Below are 21,304 nucleotides of genomic sequence, written 5' to 3' on the forward strand. Positions count from 1 at the left end.
TACTGTATTTCCTTTTACTCCTTTACTTTGTAAATAAGGATCTGAAACATGCTCATTTTATAAAGTAATACACATTGTTACAGATGAAACAGCAAGCCAGTATATAAGTAAAAGTATCCTTTCATTAGCCTTAATCCATCAATAAGAATATATGATGAGTATAATAATAACATATAGTCTGAATGGTGCCTTCTGTATAATGAGTATTTCTACTTTTGATATTTGAAGTCCATTTTGCTGATAATACTTAAATACTTTGACATCTTGTGGCACTGCTACTTACTTAAGTAGACATCTCATTATTTCTTACATCTCTGGATGAAACTACAACCAATGCAAAAGTAAGCCTATATCTCCATCCTCTTTTGTTTAATTGGTGAAATTAGATGTATCTATTTAGTAAATTCTGCGTTTTATGTTGGAAACGTTGGTGCTCAGTCCCCTTTTCAGCAAACTGCGTGTCACAAATCATGTATATTGTTCACCTACACTGCCCCCGTGTGGTGATTATTGACAATGCACAGTGAAGCCAAAAATTGTTCCACAGACCAAACATAGTTTCAAAACATCAGCCAATCTTTATTTACAAGTCCTCACATGACAAAAAACAAACACGCAGATCATGGTGGTGAACTCAATCCTACACAGAGGTACAACGGTGAAAAACCCTTAAACAAGATAAGAGAAACGAGTCGACATGTACATGATCACTTTGACCAAAGAGGAACTTGAGAAGAACCAAAGACAAGTTGAGGGCCAATTCTAGCAAGACAGAACATACTTTTAACTCTACTGCATACAGCAAAACACACATGGGCACATCCTTGTTCAATCCAAACATTTCACTTAGCAGTAATTTTTCACACTGCAAAACTACACATAAGGGTTCATGTGGGCATAAACATGAGAAATGAAAAACAGATTAATACACGTGGAGGTAAAAGTGACATTGAAGGGTTATTTTCAAACAAACATTCAGCAATAGCAAACACACAAAACTGGTCCTTAATGTCATTGTTCACTATATATTTGTGAGATGAAGTCTAAGTAAAGATGAGGATGGAAGAGGTGCATTCAGGACAGGGCAGGCAATGAGGGGTGGGCTGATTAAAACAAACCCGTGGCACTTGAACAAATGTGGGAATAAAATCAGGCATTGGAACAGGCAAAACATCTGTGGTAAGGCGTCAACAAGAGTATTGATTGCTATCATAATGACTCACACAAGCATTTTAGCCAAACTCTGCATACAGAATGGTGTAAAAGCGCTGTTACGCATAGCTCAGTCGCCTCTGCCCAAGCTGAAATCACCTTTTCAATAGAATTAAGAAACATCATGAAGGTGGTTTCAGCTACTAGTTAGCACATTCTACACACATTTATGTGTAAAAAGACCTGTACACGCTTGTCTCTGTTGCTTTTACTGGAAAGCCACACAGTTCAAACAATGATGGATGCATATTTCACTCACGCACTTCATTGAGTATTCCTTGGATTTGTACACCTCAAACTTCAGACTATATCAGCAGCATAAGATTGCTCCTTTCAGTTTGGGTTTCAAAAATCAGTGTCCTGTGGTTCAGTGACTATCAATCTATATGTTAATCACAAACAAGAGGACATGCATAAGAGGTGCAGTGGAGCAAGCAACATTTTATATACAATGCTGTGCACATTTGCAAAGTCAGTACTGTACTGCAAATACTACACAGCAAAGATCTCAAGTTACTGTCCCCACACACAGTGCATCTCTGCATGTACGCTAGATCTGTTTCATTTGTACAGAAAATATTTTCAAGTATGTTAGAAGACTTCTTTACATAACTGAAAAAAAAAGCTTATTTGCATCTAGTCTGTGGAAAATTCAAAAGGAAAAAGGACTCTTTTAATAGCAGGATGGATGAAAGGCTTTTTAAGGGGACACTCTTCAATCAAAGTCCAAAAACTGTGTTCAAACTGGATGTCAGCCGCTCCACGGTGTGCTATAACATCATCAAAAAAATGCATCTGAAATCAAAACAGCCTGCACACGGAGCACGTTTCTGGACAGTCTGCTGAGTCCTTGTTCAGAATGAATTCAAACATAAAAGCCTTATTTTTCGAGAGAAATAAACTGGATGTAATATGCGATGCAGGGCTGAAACTGACTCATGGAGACTTGGCTGTTCCCCCCCTCACTGTACCAGCGCTGTGAAGTTCACATTTGGTTCTGAATGTCTCGGACAAAGTGTTTTGTTTTTTTTTGTTGTTCTAACTGTGGCAGACAGCTATTGCCTCGGGTCTGAGGAGCAAGGTTGTGGATCCATGGGTACATATTCCACAGGCAAAGGCCTAAAAATAATCAGGAGAAAAACAACAACAGCTAAGAACCCATAAATGAGCTAAAAACCATATGCCACTGAATACACGACCAATGATGACCTACCACATGCCTTCAAAGGTTTGTCATACAAAATATATAAAAAACAAACAACCATACTACTATCTACTATCTTGTCCCGACTTACATGGAGCAGCAGGATCGAGTATTGACGATAAACACGTGATCAGGCTACTTCCGTTTCACAGAGGCAGTATCTTCTTCCTTCAGGACAAACTTTTTCCTCAGAGCTTCTGAGATCAAAGTGGCGGAGTCTTCCTCTCTGAGGGACGTACAGCCTCTGTTGTACCTGCAGTGACACGCACCAGAAAATACAAACCAAATGATGCAGCGACTGCTCAGACTCCCTGGAGTATGATAATAATCAAATTATGTATGAGAGGGAAAGAAATGTCATTTTAAACGCCATTTATAAATGTCAGCATATTAAAAAGGAATTGCCTTTGGAGGAGTAGTCCAGAAGTTTGGGAAATGCGCTTACTAGCTTGCTTTCCTGAGAGTAAAATGAGAAGATTGACACCACTCTCACGTCTGTACAGTAAATATTACACTATAGCCATCAGCTGGTTAGCTTAGCTTAGCTTAGCTTAGCGTTAAGACTGGAAACATTGGGGAAGCAGCTAGCCTGGCTGTGTCCAAAGTTAAAAAGTCATCTACTAGAACCTGGAAAACTAGCAAATGAACACATTATATCTCAGTCATTTAAGTGACTTCGTGGAGTCACTGCTCATGCTGACAACAAGACTCAAGAAGACATGTTGTAGCATGTTAATTAGTGAGCTGTACCGGTGCTCGTTAAACAATTCCCCAAAGACTAACACATAACAAGCAAACTCAGATTGAGATTTACCGTGCTTCACCCACTCTTACCTGTCTTTGCTCATCTTCATGCGGTTCATGTCCTTCAGGATGTCCATAACATCAGCAAAGCTGGTGGACTTTGATAGCGACACTGTATCCTCCTCTGCCTCCCGGAAGTCCATGCTTGGTCTGTCCAGATCAAAGGTCGCTGATGCCGTCATGGAAACAGGTGGCAGAGGGTCAGGGACGAGCTCTGACACCACAGAGACCACGTCTTTCTCCTCCTCCTCTTCTTCTTCCTCTTCCTCCTCCTCTGTGACATCGCTGATGACAAAGGAGGCAGAAGCCGTGGCAGCCGGCTGGTAGGGAACCGTCTCGAAAGGCGCCATGGAGAAGCTCATACTTGTGTCATCGGGGGAGAGCAGGTCAGGAGTCAGGGGATTGGAGCCTGAAAGCAAGAACAGGAGCAGGGCAGAATTTAAGTTGAGAGAAACAGACAAAGCAAGTGGAGATATCAAAAGCACAATGCCATTTCTATTTTTATCTGTCATTTGTGAATGTGAATTTGAGTCGACTCTGTGGGGGTGCGCTGCATGTGAATACATGATATTTTCTCATGACTTCCCTGCTAAAATGTTCAACAAGTGACACCCGACCGCCACTGAACCAGAGATTATGCTTTGTTGCTGACCTAGAAACTGATGCCAAGACATCCAAAGAGGTTTAGGAGAACCAGGGCAGCTGACTTGGCAACAAAAGGATCACAGTCACATGAAGATAGTAACTCAGGGGATAAACATGGGCCAGTGAAGCAGTTGTAAATCTATACTGCTCTAAGCAACATTACGAATCATAGTCTGAGGTAGCAACATGGAAAGGGTCAATGTTTGATGTGCTACCAGTTCTCACATGATGTCCATGTGTTTTTATTACCATTCAAATCTACTGTGTTCACTGTAATTCCTCCTTTGGTTACCTACCAGAATCACTTGCCACAATCTTGGCGATCTGTGCTCGGAGTCTGCTGAGCTCGTCCTGCAGGGCAGTTGTACGGTTCAGTGCCGTCACCCCAGGTTTCCTGAGCCCCTCCATTCTTTTGCCCTCACGGCGGAAGTTGGGTACAGAGGAGTTCCTGTGGAGCACCAGCAGGGGCGTGGGCCGCCATTCATGTTTCAGGGGACGAGTGTCACTCCTGAAAATGGAAGAGCTGGTGATCAGGATTACTGAAAATGCGATTTTATTATCATCAAACCTCACAGGGTTGAGTCCACTGTTTGAAGCATACTGCGGGTCATCTGATGAATTTCTTTCCCTCCACCTACTCCTCCAAAAATGCCCTGTTCAATACTTTACCAGCAGTTTATACAGCCCAACCCAGTAGCAGTACCATAAATCCTGCCTTTATCAAGTTTATTATGTGGAGTTTCCGCCACTACCCACGGCTGTAAAAAAATTAGCATAGAGCTGATTCAGCACCTCTTTGACAAAGTATCAACAAAAACAAGACTTTGTCACCTTGCACTGAATTTCTTTCGGCTGCTCGTGTGCACCTAATAAGTTAGAGGCTCAGACAGTCTGGGATAATGGAGCAATGGTGCAGTGAATTGGCACTTGTCCATAACCTTAGTGGCTGTCTCTTCGGGCTCGACAGGATACTTACCGCACTCTGGCATATGTCTCTTCTTCATCTGCGACAATCCAGGCTATGTCTGCCAAGGTAGGAACCATAGGGCCATCCATAGGCCGAAGAGGTGGCAGGCCGGGTAGTTCCTACCACACAAGGACACAAGTTAAAGTTGCATGCATAAGGATTTCTATTACAATAATGGAATATATGAAATGAACAGATAAAAAGGTACCATACAGGACTTAGGGGATCTGATATTTACCTGGAAACATGCCCTTTGTGGAGGTCTGAGTGGAAGAGTGGAACCTATTCTCCTCACAACACTGCGTGTGGATCCATGAGGCTTATTCTGCCAGATGGGAATAACTTCCTGCAGTGAATGTATTAAAAAACACAGTCTCTACTCGAGGTATAATGCTTCAATGTCTGTGCTTAGTCTATGATTGCCATTCCTGCACAATCATGCGGAAGAACGGCGGTGTTAAGTTAAACACTGTTAAGTGAAGACATCACTGTCAGCACTGACGCACACTTACTGTTTCTGTTTCCATGGTGACGGTGGGTCAGTCTCATTCGCTGAGGGGTTGCACACCAATGACTGGTGCTCGCTGTAGCTGAGGACGGAGCAATTCAGTAAACAGATGCCATGTCAGTATGACTGCCAACTCTTGGGATATAAATTAGTGAGCAGTTAGAGCATCTGTTGAGAGAAACAAGCAGGAGGGAACACTGAATTAGTCCACCCACAAACAGAAAATAGTTTAAAAATGATAAGACAAGTGGCATAAGATCATCTAATGGCAACTTTGAGCATGGCATGACACATTTTACAGCTTCTGAATTTGTAAAATTTGCTTGGTTTTAGCTATTTTGTATCATTAGAAAATATATAGTGTTACTTAGAGCTTTTGGCACTGCAAGCAATATATAATACAACCTATAATTATTAGATGGTGTCACTGAAATCATCAATCATAATTTTAACTCTTTTACAAGGCGTGCTGGGGAAGAAAAGAGGTAAGGATAACATTACACAACAAACAGCCTGTCACACCCATACATACAAAACACATCAGAAATCGTTTAAAGGTCCAAACTAAAAATAAAGTTATCAGCACTCAACATTTTTGACTTTATAAGCTGTGCAATAAAAAAATAAATAAACGATGATTTAATGAATATTGAAAAGTGCAGCCCTGAATGGTGTGACGAGCCAACTAATGTTGGCACAAAATGATCATCTCACCGTGATCAGATCAACACATGAAGGAGCAGGGTACAAATCATCAGTGCTAACACAGCTAACATTAGCTAACTAATGCTACGTTTTAAATTTCAAACAGCCGATCGTGTTTAACGTTCAACTACTGGCTGCTCTGACCAACGTTAGCGCTGAGGAAACGTGATGGACGCCAGGAAGATCGCTTTAGTGCAGATATTTTACAACAGCACATCATTAGCCGGTAGCTCCGGGTTTCACAAACACACACAGTCAGTTAGCTTTAGCAACACCAACAACGACCCCCTGTTTGACCCCCAGCTATAAACCAATTCGACCACTTTTAAGAGTGTTTCGCTTATCTTCAGAGAATGCAATCACCACCGCAGGAGCACAACTTACGGTTTATTACAGCTGCATAAATTCAAGCTAATCCGTTCAATTCTTAGCGAGAGGGAGCTTCTCCTCTTCGTCTTTCAGATTACAGTTGTGTTGTCGTTCATTAGGCCGGAAATCTGTCCCTGCCTACCCGGTGTTTTGATTGGCTGGAGCGCCATGAGCTTCCTTTGTCAGAACCTATGCACGAGCGCCGCCCAGAGGTGGAGGTGAACATTGCTGAATACACTCGATAGTCATGATAAACACAGAACTGTGACAACTGTGACAAAAATATATGACAAATTCTAATATAACATAATAACTCCATACATCATTTGGATCCACTGAACAGGATGGCAGAAATTTTATATTCAGAAATCAACAAAGGCAAATTGAATGAGAAAGAAATAATATAGGATAAAACAAATCATGAAGCATATCTTCAGGAAACAAGATATAAAAGAAAATAGACAATAAATAAATAAATAAATAAATAAATAAATAAATAAATAAATAGGGGTTCAGCAGAAATTTTCAGTTGAGGAGAAGCACAGATAAGATGCCCGAAAAGGCAAGAAGAAATCACTCCCACTTACTTCCGCCTTCGCCGCTGTCTGCCGCGTGGGGAGGAACTATCTTGACTATCGGCGGCGCGGCGGCTCTGGGCGGAGCTTGAATATTGAACTTGTTACTGTTGTCTACAGTCATATCATAACACTGCAATATGAAGACGCGCTGATATGACCGACACCCCTCTCCATCCCTGGGCTCAACACAGGTCAGTAAGGACACTGCACAGTTCACCTGCTGCTCCCATTAGTTCTTCATCTCTGAGGGGCCGCCGATGGAGCTAATATTTTTCTGCCATAGCAGCAGTCTCGATCATTCTGTAATGTCGCCTAAAACGCTTATTTCCTCCAAGGTGATTATTTCACCCCAATCATGTGCGGGAAGCAAACTGTGGTCATTTTTCAACCATATGACAGAGTAACGTCAGGAGATGTGAAACGACGCAAGACAAAGCTAAGCTAACCCTGTTGTTGCTGTTCATTCAGAGATGACAGGCAAATCACCACCCAAAGGGATGTGTCATGAGTTGCCGAAATTAGGCTTTTGCAGGATGTAGCCTGATGCATTCCTATGTCATGGTACAAACATAGTTTTTGATCATGTTTTAGTCTAGCTTTGCCGTGCTGAGAGACAGGAAATGCAGCATCTGATCCATTTTAGAAGCATCATGTTGATCTGTAATAATATGCTACTTCACAATGTGAAAATCTGTTGTGAAGGACGGTCCTTGTTGCACCTGGTCAGCAAGCTCAGGCACATCCACATTCATTCACACTAATTGATTGCCATTTTAATTGAATTGGAAACCTGGCTCCATCACTGTGTTACATGTCCAGCTCACTTCCTTGTGGGGTCGTGTGGCTGCAGGTAGAAGTGTTACCGTCCATCTCCCCTCCCTTTGCCTAGATAAAATCAGCCCACATTTTATGACTTCCTGTCCTCTGTAGGTGCTGTAACTGGGGCAAAAGGAAGGCATGAGGAATAAAAGGAGGAGGAAGGATGCCAGCTGAGCCCCTCATCCGTCTGCGACTGCCACTGCTGCCAGCATCAAAATAAAGGAACACAGAAAATGGCCCAGTCTATGAGGAGGCCCGAGACTCTGGGAGCCATGGACCACGACTCCCAGAGGGACAAGACCAGGACCAGCTACTTTGGCAACGTCAAGACCAGGTCAGGCCTCTAAATACATGGATTACTGGAAGAAAAACAAGGGGGAAAGCCCTATATAGACATGTGACAAGTTTGGCTGGTGTTTGCTTCTCAGATTCAAGTACAATACAATCAGGTCTTTCATGGTTCTGTTATGTTTGAGCACAAAATGCACTTTTCCACCAGCTGTTTTCATCCCCGGTCACTGAAGGACTCCATCAAAGAGCAGAATGTGGGTGAGAGCTGCAGCATGTTGCCAGGAATTCACTTCCCTGGCCTTCACAGACAACTCCCACTCCCCTATAAATAACTCTGATCAGACCGTGAATGCAGCACGGTACAGTGATTCACACTTCAAATAATGGGAGCAATGAATGCCTGAATCCCAGCAAGTAAAGGGAAAATACACCATAAAATAGAATTTATGTTTCTAGTATCCATTTGTGAGTCTGTGAAGAGGGAATTGCAGTCGTCTGGATGGAATGAAATAAAAGCATGAATAATCATCTCCATCTCAGCTGCAGGCATAAATGTAGCAAAATTCTTCAGCTGGAAAAAAGCAGGAATAAATCAAACACTTCACATACTAGTCAACAGATAGTGGCTGGTCGAATGTGAGGATTCAACAGATCAAGATAGAAAATAATGTCATGTTTGAAGGTTAAAGCAGATGTATAATTGAATATCATCTGCATAGCAGTGTTAGGACACATCTATGGTAGGTCCAAAATCATTATAATAACACAATATTCAGTCAGTTACGGTTAGTTGATCGACAGAATATTTAAGTACACCTACTTTGATCAGCAGTCATTAGTTGTAGTCATTTAATCAATAAAAGTGGCAAATATTTGATGTTTTCAGCTTCCAAGTGTGCAAATGGCTGCTTTTCTCCAATATGTTATATACAACAAGACATTTTAATGTGTCGCTTTGGGTTCAGGGAAATATCAAAGGCCGCTTTTATTATTTAATGACATTTTTTCAGACTAATTGATTATTTGAGGCCATGTCCTCTTTTCCAGTGATGTTGAGTAAGAGCGATAGCACTATGTTTAGCTCTGAAACCAGATTTATGAGGACTTAACAGACCTTCTTGAGAGGAATGATTTGAGCTGATTATTAGCTCATGACTCTGGGACTTTAGCAAGACATGACAGTTTAGAAATTGGCTGATAATTGGTAAGATCCTTATTGTCGTGACATGTATTAATTTATGAGTTGTCTGCCAGTGGGCTGCTTCACCATCACCTCTCTGGAGTCCAGGTCTCATCTCACCTTGAACATCATTGATAATTCTGTGGAGAACTGGGGCCTTGATCTGTCTTTAACCCCAAGCTTTTTAAAAAAGAGGAAGTCGATCAGTGATAGCGAGTCATGAGCTTTTTAAATATTCCAATGTAAATTCTTCATCTGGTATTTCAGAGATGTGCAGATGTGTTAGCATAAAGAAATCTTCATTCTCTCTGTTTCCTCCTGCTCCTTCCCTCAGGCTCGGTTCAAAGCTCCCCCCTGGCGTCTCTCAGCCTCCGCAGTTCGCTCGGCGGCCCTGGGAGACTCAACCTCAGGCCCGGGTGATGCCGGAGCCCGCAGCCGGCGTGCAGCGTCAGAGCCAGCCCGTTGTGGGCCGGCCTCTCAGCCACATCCCCCACATCAGGAACCCCAAACTGCGGCAGTACTACCTGCGAGGTGCTCCTGCACTGTTTGCATCGAGTGGCTCTGGGCTGAACTCCAGCTTGATTTACATTTTATAATTCTCACTTGGAGCCTGTTGGCCATTTCACGTCTTTGCATAAAGTTATTTTCAGATAGAGAGGAATGGCAGGCATATGAGCCGTCGCGCAGTAATGCTGTTAGGAAGCAGTGATGAAGCACTGCTTCCTCATACTTGTGCTGTGCTCAGGATGTTTTGTCATGAGGCAAGACTGAATTTGATTTTTCTTCTGCTCGCAGGGACTTCATGGGATCTAAACAATACTGCAGTGAAGCAAGAGCATATGGGAGGACCGTCAGGTGACGGCACAAGCAGCGGGGTGAGTCACATGCTTCTGACTTTTCACACTCTATTGTGCTTCTTGTGTGCATTGAGGAGCTCAGCTGTGTGAACAGGTAAGAGGAGAATTGGGAAGTTGGACAGACAGAAAATTGATTTATTGCTGCATATGTTCATTATCTGGTTAGGTATGCTCGAGCAAGCGAGATGTAGCTGGTAATTGGTTTCACAATTTATGATCTTGAAAGGCTTTGATAAAGAGCGTCCAATGTTCAGAGCTGTTCTCGAAAAAGGGAATGTATACTCAGATGTTTATTCTGAGGTATTCGTCAGCTGGGTCTGCCTGTCAAAGTCTCTGTGTTATCATGCGTCTGGAACGGATGTTAGCGCTTATGAATAAGAGCATGCTTGGAAATTCACCACCTCATCCTTCATCGTCATCTTTTCTTTGCTTCTTCCTTTTTTCTTCTTCTCCTCTTTGAAACTTCTGTTAGAAATGATGGGCTTTTCTTTAACACTTTAGTGACAGTGTGTTTTAGGTTTCTGAGCTGAAGAGGAAGCACACAGTGTTCAGTTCCCAGTTGATTAAGGACACCTCGCTAACACGGCAGCCATCCAACTAAGTGCTTTAGAGGGATGTTGACTCAATGTTTATTTGTTTCTGCTGAATTGTGTTGTGTTATTCTGAGGAAGATGAAACAGTAGAAACATCTCTCAGAGTGTACATTAAGATTGATAGTCGGGATTTTACCTGCACAACGTCCATGTTTTCTTCTTGAGCACCTTATGTTTTTAGTCTCATGGATTGCATGTTTAAAATACTGAAGCACAGCATCTACACATACTGTAGGTGGCTTTATGCACCTTTAAAGTTGGTTTTCCGTCAGCCAATAAACACACAGTAGAAGAAGAACTAGCACAGCACGCCATTGCCACTCTCCTGATGTCAGACAGCCAAACGTGTCGTCGCAATTTGCAATTTGCAATTTGAACTTCTTTTTAAAATACAAACGAAGTGATTGGTTATCTTATCGGTAACGGCCATGAGGGGAGCAGGTCATTATGGGTTATCGTTCTCGGCTGAAAGAAATCCATACTGTGCACTCGTAACCAAAGACAGTGTTCACCCATATACTGTATAGAGCCAATGTACAAACACACCCACATGCTCACAGCCACACAGAAGCCGTTTTTCTGCAGCCTCATAATCTGTCAGCCGGCGGTAATCTAATTTAGTTCAATGGTTCCATCTGTCAGTGGATGACAGTTGTGGCACTGACTCTTCAAACATTAATATGCTTTAGTCACAGATTCACATCGGATCTGATTTGCTGATTTATAGTAGAAGCACGCAGTGAGATCTGCTCGACAAATTGCAGTGGGTGTCTCAGCCCGTAATTGTATCAAGCAGCTGTTAGTGGAGCTCTTCGATGCTGCATTTAATGTCCTTTACTGCACTAAAAACGAACTCTTCGCTCCCACCCAGCTGAGAGGTTTCTTCTGCAGGGTGCAATGAGACAAATCACAGTTTTGAAGACGGATGCAAAGCAAACTTCTTATACATGTTTGAGGAATAACTGTTCATGTGTTTCAGGGTCTGGCCGGGGCCACGGTGTTCAGCGTCTCATCTCAGTTCAACACCGTCGGTGCATCCTCAGCAGAAGAGGGCAAAATGTGTCACCGTCCTTCACGCTGCTCTTTGAATTTACCCTCCTCATCTGCTGCCCTCATCCCCAGAGAGGTAAGAGTCAAGTGTGAGCACACAATGGCGCCTGACACTTATTCAGTGTGTGTGCTACGTGTGTTGAAGGATGGAAATGACGCTGTTTGTTTGGCCGTCTGACGCTGACTGAATTTGAAATGCAAAACAAGACCTTTCCGCTGGCAAGCACTCAGCTTTCGGCAGGAAGTGTGTACCTTAAACCCTTTCAGGCAATCGATACCTCACCCTCAAACCTATCTGATCTGATTATATGCGCTCTTTACTCACTGCCATGTATTGTAGCTGAAAAAATGTGCGTCCAGCCACAAATCTACAACCCTCATGCATCACATGGAGCTTAGATGTGACTACAAACAAAACGAAGTGGGGAAATGCAGGCCTGTAGAAAGAGGAAGTAGTCGCTGTTGTCTCCAGGCCTTATCTGTTTCAGTGTCAGAGCTGTTCTTATCATGGCTTCCACTTTGAAGCAGCTGGTCGTCCCGAAGGGAAAAAACGATTCCACCGGTCAAGGATCGGCTCAGTCAGAAGTCGACTCCGACTCGGATGCTAACCCGAAGCGAGAGGAGGAGGCGGATCCAGACTCTTTGGATAAACTCGCTGCTCAGCCTCAGTCCCCCTCGCCAGAGGCAGAATATGACAAACTACTGGTGAGCAGAACAAAATAACTGACTTTACTGCATGGTTTTGTTTGAGAGTGATGAAATCAGTGGTTTCCAACCGTTTTGACAGTTGAGCCCTTATCTCTCAGGTCACCTTTAAACTTGTCACATGGTTTTATTGGAGCTGTTCAATCCATTATTTCACAGCAAAACCAAACATTAGAGGAAGGTCCAGAAAACAAATGTGCGTAGCAGAAGTATTTTCTTCTTTTCTGCATCATTAATTAGCTGACGACCCCTCATCCTCTTGTCTTATGACTCTTTAGAGGGGCCTCTGTTTTGTAGCCCCTGGACTGAACCACTAACTGTAAATAAAGGAGGTAAAACCTGCTCCAACTCCACCAGCTACAACAGTAAAACGCTGCTCTTATACAGTGTTAATACATCAGTCACATTTGACTGCATAATGAGTACTTTTACTTTGATACTGCAGGTACATTTCGCTGAGAACGCTTCTGTACTTTATCTAGGCAGGATTTTTGATCCATTTGACTTTTACTGGTATTTTAAAACTCTGATCGTGGTACTTTAACTTCAGTAAAAACTCAAAGAGCCTGGTGTTTGCGTCAGTGCATTCAGCGGTGATTGAAGGTGGTGCAGGTGCTCCACAGTCAATATAATATTTTAATTTATGAAAGTAGATAAATCAAAAACACAGAAAGGTCTACAGACTGTATCACATGAGCGCCTGTTCATCTTTTTGCGGTTATCACACAGTCATTATATGTGGTGAAGAAAAACAAGCCGAGGAGGATTTATAATGGATTCAGATGAACGGAACGTGTTGCTGTGGAAACAAGCACCAAAACAAGACGTAGTCATCAAAACGATGTAGCACTGAGGGCAGAGTAAACCCAGGAAGAAACAAAGAACACCATTATGTGCTTTTTGGGTGCAGAAATCTTCTGTTTCCAGAATTATGTCAGTGAGGAAGAGTCCGACAGCTGAAGGTCGTATGTGAAGGACTTTATTTATGAGCTTGACTCCAGCTTTAGTTTCACATCTTCGAGACTGTGGAGCTCTCTGTGAATGACTGTTTAAATCACATAGAAAATTAGATCCAGCGGACCAAAAAATCGAATGTTTTTCCACGGCTACGATTTCAATTACTAGTCATTTTCATTATTGATTCATCTTCTGACAGACTATTAATTTAGTGTATTAAATTCATTATGTTAATGCATAATGTTAATGATAATGCAATGTTAATGCGTCTCATTGCAGTCCTGAATTGTTCTGATGCTGGTTCAACCATGTAAAGCACTCTATGCAAAGCAAGTTATCTTATTTAAATTACTTGTTTTGTCTATCAGTCCAAACCCAAATATATTCAGTTTACAACAATAAAAGAAAAGAAAATCAGCAAAACAAAGCGAGAACAAGTCAGTTTTTTCAATTCTGTCTTTAAAACGTGACATAAATGGCCGCTCGGTTATCAGATTTGTTGTGGACTAATCATATCCGCTCTTATTTTATCATGAGTTTATTGCGTTTTGTTGCTAATACAACCTGCGTCACTGACAGGACGTGGAGGCGGTGCCGATGCCTGATGGACAGCTCTGCTTATTGGCCCTGCCGCCGGAGTGCTGTCAGGGGGAGGGGCCAGAGGCCATGCAGTACCTCAAGCTGTTCTGTCGCTACATCACAGACCGCAAGGTTGGTGAGAGCAGCATGCTCGGTTTGCTCCACCTGCAGATGCTTTCAGGCCAATGCCAACACTTCCTGCCTCTCTCTCTCTCTCTCTCTCTCTCTCTCAGGGTGTGGTTTCAGGTATCCTGCTGGTGACCTCTAATAAGATCTTCTTCGACCCATGTAAGACTCATCCTCTGGTGAAGGAGCATGGATGCGAGGAATACCTCCTGTCCTGCTCTGTTGACAGTCTGGCGTCCGTCTCCTTCTTCTCTGACATCTCACATGTTCACTTCAACTCGTCCCAGCAGAGGTCAGCAATGATTCGCTGCTCCACACACAGACTACAGGCTACAGGAAATGTCAATATAAGTGTCTTTTTGTTCATTTCTTATTAGGAAGAAGGGAAAGAAAATCTTCCAGAAGTTGAAAAGCGCCAAAAGGCGAGCGGGCGGCTTCCCAAACCAAAAGGGGGAGTCAGCTCCGGCTCTGGAGTCTGTGGCTCCATCGGAATTGTCCAAACTGGCTCTGAGCCTGACCAAAGAGGTTTCTGGAGAGGAAGAGGAGGCAGAGAGCAGAGACATGGCGGAGGCTGAAGAGGAGCTTAATAACAGCCGGCTGGAGGTGCTGTCAGAGGCGTCTGTAGGTGTCCTGGGCGCAGCTGTCCTGAGCAGCGCCGCCACCTTCTGCTGTGGAGGTCAAGAGGTGGCGAGTCAGCTGCAGCGCTCTGATGACACAGAGAAGTCCTGCATGAAGAGTCAGACTGCAGGTGCAAATGTGAATCATGGTGATGGTTTGTTTTCCTGGTTTCATTCTCTTTACTGCAGCTCTGCTCTTGTTCTCTGTTTTGCTTTCAGTGCCTCGGAGGTCCTCAGCCGGGGGTCCCGGGAGTCTGATGTTCGTGCGGCTGCGGGTTCAGCCGTCTGCGGGAAAGAGAAAGGGAGTGGGAGGCCTTCAGCTGGGGGCAGTAAAGACTTTACCCAGAAAGGATGCCTGGCTTGCCCTTTCACAAGACAGGTACAGCAATGGCAGAGGAATGTGCATGAAACAGAAGTTTGACAGATGAGACAGATTTTAGAAAATGAATGACGATAAAAAAAAACAACTGACATAATAATGACATAAACTGTCTTTGGGAAAAATTTAATTTGAAGTGGACTTTGATTTTTTTAGTTAAGGTCCCATCTGATAACATGGAAGGGGTAGGAATTATGAGCTTTACTGCATCCAACCACCAGGGGGCGATTACGATGCTTTTGATTCACTGTTTAGTAGCATCATGTTGTCCAGTCAGTGGTCAAACCGCATTGTGTGTGTGTGTGTGTGTGTGTGTGTGTGTGTGTGTGTGTGTGTGTGTGTGTGCGCGCGCGTGCGTGTGTGTGTGTGTGTGTGTGTGTGTTGTTTTCTCTCAATGATAAAAAATATGAAAAACAAAAGCAGAGAACTGAACTGGGCTGTGATTTGACTCTGCATCACTGCCTGCCATCATGATCCAAACTGAATGTTTTCAGGGTCATATTTCCTCACCGTACGTTTGGGAGCTTTTACTGGTGCATCACTCTCTCCCCTCAGAAATTGATCTGTTTAGTGTGACTGCAGCTGAGAGAACATTTGCTAGCTGACAGGAGAAAAACCTCTTAGTTTCTACCTGATGAGTTGTCATTGGTGCAGTGATCATGGTTGAAAATGTCTGTCCTATGAGACGTGGCTGCTGAATAATACGTGCACCTCATCTGCAGTCTCCAGTTTTGGAGCAGTCTAGAGCGGAGTTACTCATAAATCTGATTAATTATTTAAATCCTGTGACACAGCACCAGAATCATCTGTGCTTGTCTTACCTGCCACATTGGTCAAATATTACACAGTCAGTTTAAAGTGTCTCTCTTGGAATAACACAGCGAGTCTGTCTGTCGTTACGCCCTGAGAGAAGTGTTTCACTAACAGCATTTCCCACAGTGCAACTCAGTGGCATCTTTAATCAGATTGTCCCCTGAATACACATCCATTCAAACACATTTGTAATTCAGGGTTTCTCTTTCAAGCTTTACATCTTCGGCCGAATATTCACATCTTCCATCGACTTGTGAAGCTCGACCGGCTCTCCTCAGTTGAATATTTACTGTCTCTGTCTGCTGATCCCTCGTCACTCAATGAACATTATCAAAACATTAACGTCACCTTCACCAAACACTGTTGAACAGCGCTGGGAGGAAACTAAAAACAGTCACTAAAGTACTGCAATTCATGACATTTTTGAGGTACTCTTACATAAGTATTATTTAACTAAATAAACTATTTAACTAGACACACACAGAACTTGAAATTTGAGTATTTACATTTTACGCTACTTGGAAATGTTGTCCTGCGACCAACTGGCGACTGGATCAGGGTGTACCCCGCCTCTCGCCCATTGACAGCTGGGATAGGCTCCAGCCACCCCCCCCCCCCCCCCCCAAATTATGCATCATTATTGATTAATCAGCGAGACCATTGTATTTCTGCGTGCATGTTGATGCATCAATAATAATAATGATCCATTTATATAATATTTTGAGTGCTTTTGAATACATGACCTTTACTTGATGTGTGATATTTTGACAAAACAAAATGATCTGAATACTTCTTCCACTGCTGCTGTGTGAATATTACACCCTACCAACCACTTCCTCTCTAACTGTGTGACCCCCTTTAAAGTTTTGAAAAAGAAAACTTAATTGTAAATGAGATGAGAGATGTGAAAAAATAATACACTCTTCTGCATGTCTGGACGTCCGTCAGCAGAAGCTGCTCCACCTGATTTTAAGCAGGATTACCGGTTTGAGAGTATTTTCATAAGAATACATGAAAAGCGGGAGCAGCGTTCAGACGTCTCCTCCTCCTGATGTCTCTTCTCTCCGCGTTGAGCAGCTGTTGGTGTTGTGTGTCATTTCAACATGTCTGAGCCGCTGCTTTTCCTTCCCACTGCAGCTCTGACGAGCTCTATGCCTACCTTACACACTGTCGGCCAGATTTGTGTATTCTCGAGGGAGGGGAGGAAGAGGGGGAGGCGGACCGTGACGAAGAGGAGTTTGTGCTCATTGAGGACAAAGAGGAAGAGGAGGAGGAGGTGGAGGAGGATGAAGAGGTGTTCCAGAGGCACCACGGCTCAGGGGACGAATGGGAGGTGAGTGTGTTCATTTCAATCTCAGGACCAGAAATGCATTTGATTCTTAATGAGGGCAAAAATGAGCTCTCACACCGGTCAGTGTCCAGAACAAACCAGCTCAGTGTTTTTAACGCTTCACTGTTTTTGTGCAGATGGTGTTGATGGAAGAGAGCGGGGACAAGCCCAACCTGGTTGTTGACAGGGACCCTGAAGGACTCTGTAATATTGTGGAGAGCAGCCACATTTTAGAAGCGTCACATGTCAGAGAGGTGAGTGTGACTACACGAACTCCAGTGTCAGCGTGGTGTGAATACTTCGTGTGTGAAGTCCTCTGAGCTCTCAGTAACTACCTGCTAGTTTCAAACTTGTGTGATTTTCTAAATGTTGCATCATGAAAACTTGTGGAGCTTCTCTGATCTTTCTCCAAAGAACCATTTTCTTCCTTTGAAAATACAAACTTCTCAAAATAAGTTGAGAAGTCAGGCTTTTTTCAGAAGACTCTGATTTCAGTTGGACTTTGACACTGAAGAAATGTATAGATTGGTTGCTAGGAAACATCTGATCAGTCAAGAAAAAAGTCAAGAAAAAGCAGTTTTGGTCGCTGTAGTTCATGACAGCTGCACAGGGGTGAATTTTTATATAACTCGCTCATTTAAATCACATAAAGGCTTAAAGCTATGCATAATTATGATCGTGGCTGCTTTGAGCTGTGTTCCAGCAACCAGGCTTCATTCAGCCCACCTCAGCTCCACCTCAGCTCCACCTCAGCTCCACCTCAGCTCCACCTCAGCTCCACCTCAGCTCCACCTCTTTGCCCATTTTTGGACTAACTGGGAGTTTGGTGGATTCAGGAACTTCCAAGATCGGAGCTTCACAGCAACTCCTGAGAAACCTTTGGCGACTAAATCCATGTTTTATCCAGTTTAACATAAATGTAACAGTGTCAGGGTGATGCACTGTTTCTGAATGTAGGGATGACTTAATTAAGCCCTTTAGAGGTAGAAGTAAATACGGAGTGGATTGTCTCACGGCTTATATATTAGCATACTCGTTTTGTCAGTCGGTTCAGTCAGCTATTCCAGAGCTAGCTACACCTGGCAGTGAGGAGGTGTTAATATTTAACTCAATGTAAGAACAGCCTGAGATAAATAAATCTCCATTTAGCAACAACTCCAACTGTTAAGCCAAATTCAGAAGAGCTGGTGCACCCGGCTAATTCAGTATTCATTTAAGCAAGAAGACACCCTTCTTGAAGGCAGAGTTTGGGTTTTTGAAGTGGGATGTAAGAGGTCCTTATGCACAGTCAGTGGATTCCTGACAGCAGATGATGATCAGCACACCACCTGTTTGAAGAGAAGCAGCAGGAGTACTGGTGGAGACTGAGGGCAGCAGCGACATGTATTCTAAACTCTCCCTTTAACTCACACACAGATGATACCTGTGTCTGTAGCGTTTAGGTGTCTGTTCATGTTGATGCTCCTTCCTTCTTTTCTTACTTGTGTTACATTTTTCTCTCCTCCTTTAATCTCAGCTTTGTAAGGAGCTGCCTCCCAGGACAGTGGGCCACGCCTGGCAGCTGGCTTACAGCACGTCCCGCCACGGCGCCAGCCTCAAGTCTCTGTACAGAAAACTCAGTGCCACGGACTCCCCTGTGCTCATTGTCATCAAGGATGCGCTCGATGAGGTAAAACATGCTGCCTCTAATATAAGTTATGGGTGTTGTTATATAATTTTTAATTGTTGCTGTCTCCCATGGCACTTTCCTTCGACAGATATTCGGGGCCTTCCTCTCTCACCCTCTGAGGCTCAGTGAGACTTTCTACGGCACAGGAGAAACTTTCCTCTTCATGTTGCATCCTCGCTTCAAGGTGTGCTGTGTGTTGGTGCAGCCAACTTGTATAAAATCTGTTTCCAAAAAAGTTTGGTCGCTGTGTAAAGTGTGAATAGAAAGAGAATGTCATGATTTGTAAAACACGGAAAGCCCATATTTCATTGAAAATAGCACAAAGACAACATATCAGATGAAACGGTTGCGATCTTCAGGCCGTCAGACGGTTCTGGAGTGGACGTCACTGCATGAGCTCAGGAGCACTTCAGAAAGCATCATCTGTGAACTCAGTCCATCACTGCAGCCCCAAATACAAGCTGAAACTTAACCGTGCAAAGAGGAAACTGCATATAAACCAGATCCAGAATGCCGCCACCGCCTTCTCTGAGCTCATTAAAAACTGTCCTGTTTATATTTGTGAAGGGTCCGTTAAGGCTGAACCATATCTACAAGTTTTGGAGCAACATTTGCTGCCAAGTCAATGATGTTTGCTTACTTCAGTGAGACAAAGCCAAACCACATTCTGCACACAAGAATGGGAAAACAAGCCACTTTGAAAATTACATCCATTGGTAGGAGACCGGTTTCCCAAACACTCACAGAGTGCCGTTAAAAGAAAAGGTGATGCAGCCGAGCGGTAAACATGAGTCTGCCCCAGCGTCTTTGAAACGTGTTGCTGTCATCAGATTCTCACTGAGGAGTCATTTTCAAACGCAATGAAGTGTCTCCGTTTCGACATTTGTTGTCTTTGTGCTATTTTCAGTTAAAAATGGCTTTTCAGTGTTTCAGTGCAAATGATCACAGTCTGTTTTTTTATTCACATTTTACACAGTGTCCCAACAGTTTTGGAAACAGGGTTGTAAAATATCTGCTAAATAGCATGAATTCTGCATTTTGTGCAGTCAGAGTGTCTCCTGTTTGAGCAGTGTGATGGTTGTTTTTGCCTTTTCTCTGCAGTGCTTCAGGTGGACTGGAGAGAACTCCTTTTTCATTAAAGGAGACTTGGACTCCTTTGCCATCGGAGGTGGCAGGTAATGCTCTGTACCACTTTCTTTCTTCCATTCAACTTTAGGTACTCTGTTCTGTCTGGAATCTATTCGGCAAATGTGGAAAAAACACACATTTCTTTCTTTTTTCCTGCAGTGGTCACTTTGGTCTGTGGGTGGATGAGAATTTGTACCTGGGTCGCAGCAGCCCCTGCTACACCTTCAATAACTGCTGCCTCTCAGAAACCGACGACTTCCGAGTCATGGAGCTGGAGGTGTGGACGTTCAGCTGAGGAGACCGAGCCGAGCTTCTCCTTGACTCGCTGATCAGCTTCATCAAGACGGCATTTATCACTGAACAAAAACATTCATTTCATGGTCGCATCCATGTAAAAAAAATCAACCACAAACTGCTGGATTTGTCCGTGTGATTCAGTGCTGTGGATTGAACAGAAACGAACCGAGCAGGGCTGATCTCGAGCAGTCGGGGTCAGCGGTGGGCTGTTTCATGGTTGACTCATTCCTGCGGCTTTGGCAGCCAGACTGAGCTCAGCTGAACCGCGTGGAGCTGAACTGTGAAGAAACTGGATTCCTCATTCTTGAACAGAGTGAGTTAGAAGTCCCAGAGACTGCACTTTGCTCTCAATGTGAATCAGTAGCTTCATGATATCTCCTCATTTACCATGTGTACATGACGAACGCCTGTCCTCAGAGGTAATGCATGCCCCCACTTTTATAGAACTGTGCTCGGTTAATGGTGGAAGTTCGAAACACACATTAGTCTTCTTATGAGCAGATTCCTCTGTTGAAAACCGCATGTGCAAAGCTCCCAGTCCCACAGACACAAGCTCCCTTTATCAGGCGCCGACCATTTTTCTGGGTTTTTAATCAATTAGTGACGCAGACGGCAGAAATTAACGCCGAAAATAATCACGCAAGACCACTCGAGGCTTCTCAATTGAAGAACATCTGCACTTGCAAAGGATGTTAGAGTCTCATTCATGATTGTTCTGAACTCTCTTCATTTCAGAAAAAGCTTTAGAAGTGCTTCTGATTAATGCATTCAGTCATTCAGACATAAGCTGAAAGCCTCATCCACTTTGCTTACATTGTACAGTATTGTAGATTAGTTAATAAAAATCAGCACAAAGTGAACATTTAAAAAACTTCTGTGATTGATTCTTAAACCGTAAGGTGTGTGCCAGAAGAACGCAAAT

At 43.4% G+C, this 21,304-nt stretch overlaps 2 protein-coding genes across 5 annotated transcripts; one reads left to right on the plus strand and one right to left on the minus strand.

The window, feature by feature from the left end:
* Positions 1-555: 555 nt before the first annotated feature.
* Positions 556-6,554, minus strand: mtfr1l (mitochondrial fission regulator 1-like). 3 transcript variants are annotated; one of them, XM_070979487.1, is made up of 8 exons: positions 6,430-6,554; positions 5,345-5,508; positions 5,071-5,157; positions 4,842-4,951; positions 4,162-4,373; positions 3,251-3,629; positions 2,508-2,669; positions 556-2,331 (listed from the first exon to the last, which is right to left on the minus strand). In XM_070979487.1, the coding sequence occupies exons 2-7, from the start codon at positions 5,357-5,359 to the stop codon at positions 2,552-2,554; spliced, it is 921 nt and encodes a 306-aa protein (XP_070835588.1). In that variant the 5' UTR covers positions 5,360-5,508; positions 6,430-6,554; the 3' UTR covers positions 556-2,331; positions 2,508-2,551. The 3 variants fall into 3 exon arrangements, with proteins under 3 accessions (XP_070835588.1, XP_070835587.1, XP_070835589.1); XM_070979486.1 differs by having other exon boundaries at positions 5,071-5,178; positions 6,430-6,541; XM_070979488.1 differs by having other exon boundaries at positions 556-2,669; positions 6,430-6,548.
* A 451-nt stretch (positions 6,555-7,005) lies between these two features.
* LOC139342022 (nuclear receptor coactivator 7) lies at positions 7,006-21,253 on the plus strand. 2 transcript variants are annotated; one of them, XM_070978847.1, is made up of 16 exons: positions 7,006-7,183; positions 7,923-8,145; positions 9,617-9,813; positions 10,078-10,157; positions 11,712-11,858; positions 12,308-12,487; positions 14,024-14,155; positions 14,257-14,441; positions 14,527-14,897; positions 14,986-15,145; positions 17,096-17,291; positions 17,426-17,542; positions 18,805-18,957; positions 19,046-19,141; positions 20,059-20,132; positions 20,245-21,253. In XM_070978847.1, the coding sequence occupies exons 2-16, from the start codon at positions 8,045-8,047 to the stop codon at positions 20,378-20,380; spliced, it is 2,325 nt and encodes a 774-aa protein (XP_070834948.1). In that variant the 5' UTR covers positions 7,006-7,183; positions 7,923-8,044; the 3' UTR covers positions 20,381-21,253. The 2 variants fall into 2 exon arrangements, with proteins under 2 accessions (XP_070834948.1, XP_070834949.1); XM_070978848.1 differs by having other exon boundaries at positions 12,311-12,487.
* The last annotated feature ends 51 nt before the right edge of the window (positions 21,254-21,304 follow it).

Source organism: Chaetodon trifascialis, chromosome 14, assembly GCF_039877785.1.
Source record: "Chaetodon trifascialis isolate fChaTrf1 chromosome 14, fChaTrf1.hap1, whole genome shotgun sequence".
NCBI classification, from domain to species: domain Eukaryota; kingdom Metazoa; phylum Chordata; class Actinopteri; order Chaetodontiformes; family Chaetodontidae; genus Chaetodon; species Chaetodon trifascialis.